Source organism: Hemiscyllium ocellatum, chromosome 6, assembly GCF_020745735.1.
Source record: "Hemiscyllium ocellatum isolate sHemOce1 chromosome 6, sHemOce1.pat.X.cur, whole genome shotgun sequence".
NCBI lineage: Eukaryota > Metazoa > Chordata > Chondrichthyes > Orectolobiformes > Hemiscylliidae > Hemiscyllium > Hemiscyllium ocellatum.
The window spans coordinates 108,094,840-108,108,889 of NC_083406.1; the positions used below are offsets into that span (position 1 = coordinate 108,094,840).

Consider the following 14,050-nt stretch of genomic DNA (forward strand, 5'->3'; position numbering starts at 1 on the left):
CGCAGCTCCTTCATCAGGTGCTGTGAGAAAGAAGAGCACACAGACACAGAATTTATGGGCAGAGAGATCAAGGATAAAGAGATCAAAAGATCAGACAACTAGTATGAGTGAAGTGTTGAATAATAAGTCTCTGCAGGTGACAAAGCATGTCAGACGGTGTGAGTAAAGTATCAACAGCTGAATATTATGCAAAGGGATGATCTATAAACTGATTTAATGAGGCAGCAAAATAATTACAAAAATTAAAATTAAGGTGGTGCTGGAGACAAACTAAATGACTGGAATAACCAAAGTAATAAGCAATCCAAAACTATACAAACTAATTAAGGTAGGTCATAATTTATCAAGGTGACAGTGTCAAAACAGGCAGTAAGGAAGATTTTACAGATACATAACAGTATGTGAGGCTACATGCAGCTCGACATGAACCCAAGATCACGGTTGAGACGATCTTCATGGATATGGAACTTGACTATCAGTTTCTGCTTGTCGATTCTGCATTGTGTATCTTGTATCTTGGATTCCACCGTGGAGGATGCTTACCTGAAGATCAGAAACTGAATGTCCTTGACGGCTGAAGTGTTCTCCAACTGGGAGGAAGCATTGCTGTCTGGCAATTGTTGTATGGTGTCCATTCATCCATTATCAAAGCGACTCCATGGTCTCACCAATATACCATGCCTCAGGAAATCCTTGCATGCAGCATATGAGATAGACAACAGTGGGCAAGTCACAAGTGATATGGTGTTCCCAAATGTCAATGGTCTGACATGTCTTGCAGAGGTTGCGTGGTGTTGTGGTCAATGTTGTCCTGAAAGCTAGGCTGTAAATGATGGCCTGTTTAAGATTTAGCGGTTGTTTGAAAGCGAAAATTGGAGACATAGGGATGATCTTTGTGAAATGCTCAGTCATTGATGACGCATTGAAGACGACAAAGAACACAGCATAGTCTCTCTTTTCAGGGGAAGTAGTACTAGACAATGAAAGATACTCATATGCTGCAGACAAGGATTTCGAGAGACCAGGGTGTCCATCTATATATATGTGTGTGTGTGTGTGTGTGTGTGTGTGTGTGTGTGTGTGTGTGTGTGTGTGTGTGTGTGTGTGTGTGTGTGAGAGAGAGAGAGAGAGAGAGAGAGAGAGAGAGTGTAACGGGTGAGGGTGTGTGTGTGATGGGTGTGTGTGTGAGAGCGTGCGTGTGAGAGCGTGCGTGTGAGAGTGTTCAAGAATGAGAATGATTCTGAAGAGAAGTCCATTGTAAGTCTGATGGTGAGATGAAACTTGTTGATTTCGCTATGTAGTCGTTTCAGTGATTCCTCACCATGAGTCCAAAGTGAGAAAATGTGGCCACTGTACCTGGTGTATAGCACTGGTTGGAGGTCCTGCACAGCAAAGAAATCCTGCTCAAACTTGTGCATGAAAACCTTGGAATATTAGGGTGCAAATTTGGTCCCCATGGCTCTTGTGTGTGTCTGGATGGACCACTGGTTGTCAAAGATGAAGACGTTATGGTCAAGGATGAAGCAGATGAGTTCGAGGATGGTATCTAGAAATCAGCAGTTGTTGGTTTTGAGTACTGAGCTGTTGCAGCGATGCAGTTATCAAGGGGGATGCTGGCGTAGAGTGCCAAAACGTTCATTGTGACAAGGAATGTTCCTGGTTCGACTGGATCATCAGTACTGAGTTTCTATAAGAAATCTGTAGTGTCACGACAAAAGCTGGGGCTTCCTTGTACAATGGGTTTCAAGATGCCCTCTACATAGCCAAAAAGGTTCTCATACAGGGTCCCATTGCCTTATACAATGGAACATCAAGGTGTGTTGGCTTTGTGTAAGTTTGGAAGGCAGAAGTCTCCTATGTGAGAAGTACACAAGATGAGAATGCATAGGATTACTCTGAAGGTGTAGATCAAAGGTCTTGATTGAGATGACGGGTGTGTTCTCTGGTCGGATCAGCATTTAGTTATCTATAGTGTTCTGGTTGTTCAGTAATTGGTGTGCTTCTTTGCAGTAGCCTGTTCTATTTGGTATGGCGATGGCTCCTCCTTTGTCTGCTCGTTTGATGACAATGTTGTGACTGGTCTTGAGAGCATGGCTGGCACTGCATTGTGCTTGGGTGATGTCCTACTCTATCTTGTGAGAGCGGCTTGAGTACACATCGAGGCTAGGGCAGTGGCTTCCTGGAGGGGTCCCATTCAATTCTTTCTTCTTTGGTCACTGCACTGTTGATCTGTCTGTTGGCTGTTCTGGTTCATTGTTTGTCTCACTGGGCTTGCTGTTGACATCTCGGGTTTGTGGAAGAATTCCCAGAGTCCCATTTGCCTGATGAATTCCTCTGTGTCTGCTACGGGTTCTGTACTCAAAGACAATCTCAACCATGATCTTGGGTTCACGTTGCATTGCATGTAACCCCACCACATTGTTCTGTATCTGTAAAATCTTCCTTACTGCCCTGTTTTGACACCGTCACCTTGATAAATTGTTATGATCTCTCTATCTCAATTATTTTGTATAGTTTGGGATTATCTATACTTTGGTTAGACCCTCAACATGCGACTCTTACACCTATCATGTTATTCCACTCATTTAGCTTGTCTCCAGCACCACCTTACTTTTAATTTTTTGTAATTATCTCCCTTCCTCATTAAATCAGTTTATAGGTCATCCCTTTGCTGGTTATTCAGCTGTTTATACTTTACTCACACCATCTAATGCTCTTGGTCACCTGCAGAGACTTGTTATCTGACACTCCATTCACACCAGGTGACTGATCTTTTGATCTCTCTGCCCAAAAATTGTGTGTCTGCGTGCTCTTCTCTCTCACTACACCTGACGAAGAGGCTGCGTTCCAAAAGCTTGTGATTTCAAGTAAACTTGGACTATAACCTGGTATTCACCTCCTGATGAAGGGCTTATGCCCGAAACGTCGAATTTCCTATTCCTTGGATGCTGCCTAACTTGCTGTGCTTTAACCAGCAACACATTTTCAGCTGTGATCTCCAGCATCTGCAGACCTCATTTTTTACCCTATAACCTGGTATTATCTGACTTTGTCCACCCCAGTCCAACACCGGCACCTCCACATTACGACAAAGAGACAGAGGGAGAAACCGCCACTTTTACTCTGGAGAAAAAATGTCAGAACAGCCATTTCCCACAAAACATCGCAAGAAAAAGTCAATTCTAACCCAAATCACTCATCTTCTATTGTTGCTTAATAAACTCTTGGCATAACCAATAACTTGCAATTTGTCAAAATGTCCGAGTAAATCATTTCAATTCTATTGCAATTGCATTGATTACCTCCTTTGTTTTGGTCATAGTCTCTGCTATGATACTGGCAGCCCTAGGGTCATCAGTCACTGGAATGAAAGGACGAGCAGAAGTAGCTGAGGTAGAGGGCGTTACAGCAGATGATGGAGTTACAGCTTCCTCTGAAGGTATAACCTTCAAGATGTAAGAAACATATTTTAGAGTGATAAAAATCTGTCTCAAATGATTCAAAAAGAATGTTGACAATTACCAAAGATTAGCAGCATAGTGCTGGATATATAAGATCATCATGTAAGGACATAACAACTAAGAGCAGGGAAGGCAATTCAGCCCCCTGAATCTGGTCTGCCATTTGATACATCCATGGCTGATCTCACCTTGGCCACAAGTGCACTTTCCTGCCCGGTCTCCGTAACCTGTAAATGCAGTATTAATTAAAACACTTCAATCTCCTTCTTAAATTTACTCAATGCTCCAGTATCTACCACACCTGAGGGTAGCGAATTTCACAGATTTGTGACCCTTCAAGAGAATTAATTTCTCTTCCGTTTTAACTCTGCCACTCTTGCTCCTAAACCTATGACCTCTTATTTTAGATTGCACAACGTGAGCAAACACCTTTTCTATTTCCAGTTTGACCGTCCCCTTTAGCATCTTACATACCTCAATTTTATCTCCTCCCATTCTTCTAAACTGCAGAGAGCATATACCTAAACTGCTCTCTTCATAAGGTAAACCCAAACAGTGGCATGGCTTGAAATTGTGCCAAATATTCTTTGCTCATTTCGTTTTCTTTTCATCTTGGACTCAGCCAGGATCATAAACATCGCTGGGACACCCCCATCAATCAAACACACCGCCCTGTGGCCCAACATTTCAATTCCCCCTCCCACTCTGCTGAGAACATGGAGGTCCTGGGCCTCCTTCACCGCCGCTCCCTCACCACCCAACACCTGGAGGAAGAACGCCTCATCTTCTGCCTCAGAACACTTCAACCCCAGGGCATCAATGTGGACTTCACCAGTTTCCTCATTTCCCCTCCCCCCACCTCACCCCAGTTCCAAATTTCCAGTTCAGCACTGTCCCCATGATTTGTCCTACCTGCCTATCTTCCTTTCCACCCTCCTCTCTGACCTATCACCTTCATCCCCAACCCCATTCACCTATTGTACTCTACGCTACTTTCTCCCCACCCCTACCCTCCTCTCATTTATCTCTCCACTCTGCAGGCACTCTGCCTCTCTTCCTGAAAGGCTTTTGCCCAAAACGTCGATTTTCCTGCTCCTCGGATGCTGCCTGAACTGCTGTGCTTTTCCAGCACCACTCTAATCCAGGATCACAAATGTCATACGATACATATATACTTTAAAATGTTCTTTTAGAGCACACCATTCAGCAACAAATAAACATCCAAGACTTGCATTTGAGTTCTCACCTCTCCTCTCCTGTCCTGCCAAGGATTGGGACTCTCTCTCTCCTCCCCATCACTTGCCATGTCTGTAGCGTGCTCACCAACCGGGCTTGTGGCTGCAGAAGAGTCTGTTGGTGGTACAGGAGATGACGATATGCACTCCACAGGTGCAATCATGCTCGCTGGCATCAAAGCTCCAACCAAAGCATCCCTGCAAGAAAAAAACAATTAAACATAAAAGGGAAATTCTAGTGACTGCAGTTTAGTATGTCTGGGTTTGTCAATGTATAAATGTCCAACTGTTACACTGGAGGAATGGAAAGTCACAATCTGTCAAGTGTATGACTAGAAACCCAAACTCTAACAAAAATCGGAAATTACCAGCCATTGAAGTTAGAGAATCCAATGTTTAAAAAACAGAGATAAATGCTGGACCAGCATGCTGGTTATCATTGAGCTAAGTGCTACAATAGCATCGATCAAACAGACAGGCAAGATAACGCACAGGTGATGAGAAGTAAAGAAATAAAGAACATGCAATTGGACATCGGATAGGCTAGAGCAAGGCAAAGCTGTTTGGTCAGGTAGATAGTTCTTTGAAATTTGTGTCACAGGTAGATGGGAGGGGCTAGGGCAGCAGTTAGCATGTGTTTTGACATGGGGTAATCACTCCTGTTTAATTTAAAGCAGTAACACAGAAAATATTTATCCCGTGCAGTAATCTGTGAAAATTCGAAAGGTCAAGAATTATTAAAAGTAAAAATTAACAACTTCATTTCCTGAAGTATAACAGAGAATGATTAACTAACAAATATTTACAACTCCTTCCTCTAACCTATCTTTTACTTTCCCCTCTAACAATACTAGTCCAATAAAAACCTCCGATTAAGATTTACAAAATAAAACTTCTTATCTCAAAACCAGGCAGCTTTTAGTTCTTCTCTGTATTTCTATCTTCTTTTCTTCTTCTTGGGGATTCTGTCTCAGAGATTACTGATCGATAATCTCTACATGCTGCCTTGGCAGTTCTCCTCTCAATTGTCCAATCCTCCCCGGTCTTATAACCCCAAAGCATCGGATTGTGTCGTTGGCTTTTAAGATTAAGATGCTAAATTCAAACTGGATTGGGATTTTGTATTATTGGGGTATATCTTAAACTGATTGGCCGAACTCGAATTTGTTTTTGTCTCATAGCAATTCAGTGGTATCTGTTCTGAAACAAATGTCACATTGTAAATTCTCCAGCACTAAGTCCTTCATTCTCTTCAATGTACAGTACACTTCGACACCTTCATAACACCTCCACCCTTAAGAAAAACTTGAACCATCATAATGAAAAGATAGCTTCATTTTCTTTCTATTCTTTAAACAAATCAGCCTAACATACAAATAACTTTAATCTACGCTCACCTTAACTAGAGAGAGAGAGAGTGTGTGTGTGTGTGTGTGTGTGTGTGTGTGTGTGTGTGTGTGTGTGTGTGTGTGTTATACACAAAAAAACATTATATAAATACAAATCTCATCGCAACTTTATCAGTTAGATCCAAGATAAAGCATCTGCGATTACATTCTTGCGACCTGCAACATATATGATTTTTTAATTAAAAGTCTGTAACATAAGATTGAGACTATTTCATTGGAATCTTGTCATTAAAGCATTCTAAGAGTATAAGAGGATTGTGATAAGTGTACACATCCATTGACGGTACATTGTTCATGACATACACATTAAAATGTTTTAAGGCCAGCACTAAACTCAACAGCTCTTTTTCGATCGTGGAGTATTTCATCTGCGAGATGTTGATCTTCTTCAAAGAGTAACCAGTTCAACCTCATTCACATCTTTCTGTAGCAGTATAGCTCCAACTCTTATATCACTCGCATCGATGGTGACTTTAAAAGGTTTTGAAAAGTTTGGTGGTAAATATAGTTTTCAAATGGTCGAATGCCTCCTGGCGTGGTTCTGTCCACCTAAAATTTGTGTTCTTCTTCAGCAAATCGGTTAATGGTGCCACTACACTGTTAAAGCTTGGAACAAACTTCTGATAGGATCCACAGAGTCCTAAGAATCAAAGCACCTCCTCTTTCTTTGAGGTTGGTCGTGGGAGTTCCTCGGTGCCTTCACCCTTGTGTTCCGTGGGGTCAACTTTCCACGACTGATGTTTATTCCCAAGAACGTCACCACTGCTTTCGCAAATTCAGTTTTATTTAAGTTTATCACCAGTTTTTCTTCTCGTAGTGGTTCGAGTTGCTCTACCAACAGTACCATGTGATCTTTCCTGGATTTACTAAAGATCACTATATTGCAGTCTATTTAGACACAGTTTGTTAACTCAGCCACAACTCTGTTCATGACTCTTGGGGTGAGGGAGTCTAGAACTAAAGGGCATAGGTTTAGGATGAGAGGGAAAAGACATCAAAGAGACCTAAGTGGCAACTTTTTCACAAAGAGGGAGGTGCATGTGTGGAATGGGCTGCCAGAGGAAGTGGTGGAGGCTAGTACAATTGTAACATTTAAAAGACATCTGGATGGGTATATGAGTAGGAAGGGTTTGGAGAGAGATGGGCCAGGTGCTGGCAGGTGGAACTAGATTGGGTTGGGATATCTGGTTGGCATGGATGATTTAGACTGAAGGGTCTGCTTCTGTGCTGTACATCTCTATGACAAAACAAAGAAGTAATTTTTTTCATTATAATGGTTCATTTTTTTCTTTGGGGGGGGGGGGGAGAAGAGAGAAGATAAGGGGTACTGTATCTTTAAGACAGTTGAAGGATTATGCCCCAAAATACCAAACTCTAATCCAGTTTAAATTTAGTATTTGACAATATTAATACCAATGAAACAATCCAATGCTTTGGGATGACAGCGGAAAAAAATTGAACATTTGGGGGAGAACTGCCAAGCCATCAACATATGCAGACTGCCCAGTAGTTAAAGGTACCTTGAACTACCAATGACGTGTGAAACAGAAATCCCTAAGAAGAAAAGACGACAGATGAAAATACAAAGTCAAATTTCACCAGCTGGTTGGTTTTCAAAATGTGAAATTTTATTGTAAATCTTAATCAGGGGTTTTATCAGACCAATATTGTAGAAGAGAAAGTAAAAGATAGGTTTACATAAATGAGTTTTAAGCAGTTGTTAGTTAATTATTCTGTTAGACTTTAAAAAACTAATGCTGTTAATTTTTACTTTCAATAGTGACTTTTGGGAAACTTCTTTGCCTCTCGAATTTTAACAGATTACAGTAAGAGTTAAATTATTTCTGTATTGCAGATTTAAATTAGTGATTAAATGTGGGGGGGGTGTCCCTGTGTCATAACATTTGCAAGGAGAGCACTGGAAATGTTCAGTGTCGTAGCCTCAAAAGTTTGAACAGTGAACCTGTAGCAGCAAGGATGTACTCAGGACGAGGTAAATAACTTTTCAGAAATACTTTGCACAAAGCAGTGGTGGTGAGCAACCAAAGATAAAGTTTATAGTCAAGTACAATAACAAGTGGGAAATCAATGCCATGTACTAGCTGCAGAATGATTGCGCAAAGATTAGCAGAGGAGTTTTGAATAAGAGAAAAGGCATAGTACTTAGACTATAACCTTGGTGTATGCCCATTGTGACTATGTGATTGAGAGAAGACAGGACTGAAACAAAAATAAAGATCGCTGGCAAAACTCAGCTGTTCTGGCAGTATTAACATGGAGAGTTAATGTTTTGAGTCCAGTGACTCTTCATCAGAAGCAATAGCAGTAGGTGCAAGTGGATGCAGGGAAAAAGGTGGATAGGTGAAATATGAGAGAGAGCACACGAGAGAGAGAGAGAGAGGAGAGAGAACGCAAGAAAGAGAGAGTGCACGCACATGCAAGTGGGAGGGAGAGAGATGAAAGGGATAGGTAACTGAGTGATTATGTGTGGTATATCTAGGCAGAAGAGAAGCTGAATATAAGATAATGAGAGCCGAGGATGGCAGAGAATGGGTAGCAGAAAGTGAGGACTGCAGATGCTGGAGATCAGAGCTGAAAAATGTGTTGCTGGAAAAGCACAGCAGGTCAGGCAGCATCCAAGGAGCAGGAGAATCGACGTTTCAGGCATAAGCCCTTCTTCAGGAATGACGAGGGTGTGCCAAGCAGGCCAAGATAAAAGGTAGGGAGGAGGGACTTGTGGGAGCGGCGTTGGGAATGTGATAGGTGGAAGGAAGTTAAGTCCAGGTCAATGAGCTTATTGATTGAATCTGTGGATGAGTGCCATGCCTCTAGGAATTCCCTGGCTGTTCTCTGTTTGGCTTGTCCTATAATAGTGGTGTTGTCCCAGTCGAATTCATGTTGCTTGTCATCTGCGTGAGTGGCTACTAAGGATATTAATAAGCACACCATCCTGGACCCAATACCGACCACTGCAGCAGACAGCTGGAACTGACAACCAGAAGCGGCAGATTCAAACCACTACAAATGCCGGAGGAAAGATCGCAGAAGCACTTCACAGGAGGCTGCCAAGCACTGAGGATGTCACCTAGACAGGGGACGAAAAGTCTGCAACACAAATTCCCAGCTCGCCGAACAGAACCACAACACTCATTCAGCTTCCTGGCCTGATATCTATAATCCTCTCATTTACCTTCAACTTTCATCTCTCTCTCTCTGGGCTCCATCTCTACCTATACACTCATCTCTTCCTTCCCCCTTCCCCCACCCTCTACCAACCTTGTCCAGCATAAATTCCAGTTTTTCCTAACTGCTAACAGTTCTGATGAAACGGCACTGGACTTGAAACATTAACTCTGCTTTCTCTCCACTGATGTGCCAGATCTATGTTATTTGACTGTAGGACTGGAGTTATTTTCAGGAACTAATACTTGTAACTTGATTCGGCAGTGAGGAACTAAATTATATTCTACTTAACTGTGGGATGTTGTTAAACAATATCTGCAGGGAAGTAGGCGTTGACCCAGATTAAAAGCAAGGTTGAAAGTTTTGTTAAGAAGGCTTTTGCTCAAAGACACAGCTACATTTTAAAATGGTTGAGATTCATAATTTAGTGGAACAGGCCTGTGTGTTTAGTGTTAGGTTTATGTTTTTATGTTTATTTTGAGCCTTAGCTTGTTTTAAGTATGAACAGCTATTGTGCTTTTGACAGTTAAAGAACAACGAAAATTTTGGAGATCATTAATGCATCTGTTGGAACATTTGGGATGACAGGTAATCATCAGGGGGTGACATGGCATAAGCCAAACAGACATTAGGTGCTTATTGATGCAATCTTAGAAAAAAAATCTATGGCATTGGTAAAGTTGAATGGGATGAGCTGTTATGAAAGAGACAATCTAATAAAATGACTGGCATGTTAAAGAATGAATAAGGAGACAGTTGGAAATAATATCAGTAAGATGCCCATTACTTTTGGAAAACAAAATTTAGGAATTAGACAAAGCCAAACAAGGAATGACCATGAAGTGTTCACGCTTTAATAAGCCAATTAGAGTTCAGGCTATCTTCAATCAAATGTAGGTAGTAGTGGCTAGTGTGGGTAAATAAGGCCTCAGTTTTAGTGGTTCAATGTACAAGGAGGTTAAAAAAAGTTCAGTCAACAGAATGAGAGACTTGTGCCCAGTAAATCAGTGTCATGAATTGGTGCGATAGGCTGAAAACCACAACTTTTACTAAGTATTATTTCTTTAGTATTTGCTATGATCAACTTCTGCAAAAGTTACAAAGCATATTTGTACCTGGAATGGCTCTTGTAACAAATTGAAACCAATGACATTTAGATTCATTTTGAGAGAGCCAGTCTACAATTGTAATTGACATAAGACCATAAGGCATAGGAGTGGAAGTAAGGCCATTCGGCCCATCGAGTCCACTCTGCCATTCAATCATGGCTGATGGGCATTTCAAGACTTAGGTCTTATAATTAAACTTAAAGTGCACCCCAAAATTTTAGTGCTTTTGGCTACCTTGAAACAAGGAGTAGTGGAACCATAAAGGGTTGCCCCAAAGAGAGGGGTTACAGGAAAGGCTGTGAAGACAGACAGAATGGCTTTCCACCATAAAAGTGACAAAGAGGAAAAGGAGATTTAAAAAAGGGAATGCACCATTCACGTATTATGTTTCGTAGTTGATTATCATCTCGGATCCTACAACGGATAGTGAGGACAGCTGAGAAGATCATCGGGGTCTCTCTTCCCTCCATTACAGACATTTATACCACACGCTGCATCTGACAGGCTGAGAGCATTGAGGAAGACCGCATACACTCCTCATTCAAACCCTTCTCCTTCCTGACATCTGGCAGAAGAATGAGAGCATTCAGTCTCTCATGGCCAGAATGTGCAACAGTTTCTTCCCCCAAGCCATCAGGCTCCTTAACATAGTATAATCGGAGTCTTTTCATCTGAAATTCTTTGCACAAATTCGAATTGCTGCGAGAAATAGGTCTTTTGCTTACCATTCTTCTATTACACTAGAGTTGCGTGTTTTGCACTTCTAAGCACTTTATGCCACGTACAATTGTGTAGTCTGTGCTGTCCATGTAGCACCCTTGATCTTGGAGGCAGGCTGTCTCATTTTTACAGTATCAGTTGAACATGGTAGAAATGATAAATAAAAGCTACGCTACTCGTAAAAAAAAGCAAAATATAACATCCCAGAGGAAGGTTTTTACTAACAATTCTGTTCTAGACCAGAATCTAACACATGGAAGTATTTTGCCTTCAGGTGATAAAAGACTGGTTGTCTTTTATTAGTTACATCATTGAGAATATTCTCAAGCAGTCAAAAATATTCTCAATATTCTCTTAAATTGTTGAGAATAAACAGAGAATAATGAGCTTTGAGATTCTGAATATAAGTTTGCTTGATAAGCTGGAAGGTTTGTTTTCATACTTGTCGTCACCATACTAGGTAACATCATCAGTGAGCCTCTGGGGATGCACTGGTGTTAGTGACCCACTTTCTATGTATTTAGGCTTCCTTGGGTTGGTGACATCATTTCCTATGGTAATGTCATTTTGTGTTCTTTTTCTTAGAGGGTGGTAAATGGAGTCCAAGTCAATGTGTTTATTGATAGAATTCTGATTGGAATGCCTTGCTTCTAGGAATTCTCATGCGTGTCTTTGTTTGGCTTGTCCTAGGATGGATGTGGTAAAAACAAGGACTACAGATGCTGATTCCTGATAAAGGGCTTTTGCCCGAAACGTTGATTTTCCTGCTCCTCGGATGCTGCCTGACCTGCTGTGCTTTTCCAGTACCACTCTAATCTAGACCCCAGGATGGATGTGTTGTCCCAGTCAAAATGGTGTCCTTCTTCATCTGTATGTAAGGATACTAGAGAGAGTGGGTCATGTCGTTTTGTGGCTAATTGATGTTCATGTATCCTAGTGGCTAGTTTTCTGCCAGTTTTTCCAATGTAGTATGTTACAGTTCTTGCAAGGTATTTTGTAAATGACATTAGTTTGCTTGTTGTTTATATGGGGTCTTTCGGGTTCATTAACTGCTGTTTTAGTGTATTGGTGGGTTTGTGGGTTACCATGATGCCAAGGGGTCTGAGTAGTCTGGCAGTCATTACAGAGATATCTTTGATGCAGAGGAGTGACGCTAGGCTTTCTGAATGTGTTTTGTCTGCTTATTTGGGTTTGTTGCTGAGAAATCTGCATACTGTGTTCGTTGAGTACCCATTCTTTTTGAATATGCTGTATAGGTGATTTTCCTCTGCTCTTCGTAGCTCCTCTGTGCTGCAGTGTGTGGTCCACTTTTTATTACTACATACTAATAGAAAACACTTTTTTGCAACAACTGCATTTTCCTTTGGATCATTGATCTGCTCATCAGAAACTAGGACATAAGCATTGCCAGATTGTGGATCTTGCTATCATCTATATAAAAAAGCAAAGTCTTTTGATTAGTTGCATAACCAGAAATATCTGATTTATTCTTATTTAAGGTGCAGGAATAATTTAAATAAGCAATATTACTCAGCTGTAAATTGTTACCTAAATATGGACTCTTATGCGACAGTGGTCATGTCCTTCCCTCTGGTTCAAGACACACAGGCTCAACTTTCACCTGTTCCAAATGTATGTAATAACATCTTTGAACAGGTTGATTAGTATTTTGTGTTTTTTTTTCAAAAAACAGAAGTGCTTACCTAGAGTACATGATCTGCAGAGCTGTCAGCACATGGGATAATGCCTGTTGCTTGGCATGGGTCCCGTCCAAAGAAAGTAGAATTTTCGCCAAGGAGGGGCGATTGGGTTTCGAATTGCATGTGCCACTCATTTTGTTGCTGATGGTGGAGGAGTCTAGATCTGACTGAACACCTATAAGTACGTACATGAATTGAATTACAAATATGCTATCTTGTTCTTTCAAACATAAATTTTTCCTGTAGAGATTCAAGTGTTTGGGGGTGGGGAGGGGGTGTATTGTTAATCTATTTAAGTTTATAAGCAAAGAATAAGTTACATTGACCAAAGGGAAGAACTGCACAAATCCCACAATTATGGAAGCAGGCAGCTTAATATTAAAACACAGAGGCTTCCTGAGTACACAATGAAATCTTCAATAATTTAAAATGTGCGCAATTACATGTGCAACTATGAAAAGGTATAAGCACACAAACACACTTGCATGCTATATACATTTATACTTGGGAAATATGCTGAAATCTAACATGCCACTTGTTTCTTCTTACACAAAGTATTAGTATTTGAAAACATTTAGCAAATATACAAATTAAATGATTATCAAGGCACAACTAATAAAGTTACCCAAGTATGAAGCACCCAATGGGTCCCTAGCAGTTTGAAATAGGACTGGTTCATGTACAGAAGGCGTTGCCACATCCACTGTTGTCCACGCTATACTGTGTGAAGAACCACAAGCAACACGAGTGATTTTCTGTCCTTCTAGACCTTGTACAAGGGTAGGCTTCCTGTTTACTGTTGTGGTTCCATTTCCTTGCTGACCATGGTCATTATCACCCCAAGCGTAAACCTAAGAACGTCCAATTCAGAAAGAAAGATTAGATTTAAAATCAAGAATTTAGGACAATATATGTGGCATATTATGAAGTTCCATATTAGTGCACAGAAAGTTCTATATAAAGTGATCAAAAGCCCTTTTAGCTATCCGTCATGAACCCATCAATTTGAACATTAGTAGAACTAATTATAAAGGCACTGGATTAAATAAACATATTGAAATGACTTATGAAATGAGTTTCAGCTTCCATTTCAAGGCCTGTGAAAAGCTAAGTTAAAAGAAAATGAGCAGGTCACTCCATCTTGAAATTCGACATTGGAGCAAATGCTGGCATCTGTATTGAAAACAAAAAAATGCTGGAAATCAGTGGATTAGGCAACATCCAAGAGCACGC

At 40.9% G+C, this 14,050-nt stretch overlaps 1 protein-coding gene across 5 annotated transcripts in view; it reads right to left on the minus strand.

Annotated features, from left to right (window-relative positions):
• herc2 (HECT and RLD domain containing E3 ubiquitin protein ligase 2) overlaps positions 1 to 14,050 on the minus strand; it is a 238,785-nt gene that overhangs the window by 54,424 nt on the left and 170,311 nt on the right. For all 5 annotated transcript variants that reach the window (XM_060826247.1, XM_060826244.1, XM_060826246.1 and 2 more), the window contains 4 exons: positions 13,443 to 13,668; positions 12,821 to 12,992; positions 4,708 to 4,894; positions 3,303 to 3,446 (listed from right to left, as the gene is read on the minus strand). In XM_060826247.1, the coding sequence (XP_060682230.1) occupies positions 3,303 to 3,446; positions 4,708 to 4,894; positions 12,821 to 12,992; positions 13,443 to 13,668 (729 nt within the window). The remainder of the gene's footprint in view (positions 1 to 3,302; positions 3,447 to 4,707; positions 4,895 to 12,820; positions 12,993 to 13,442; positions 13,669 to 14,050) is intronic.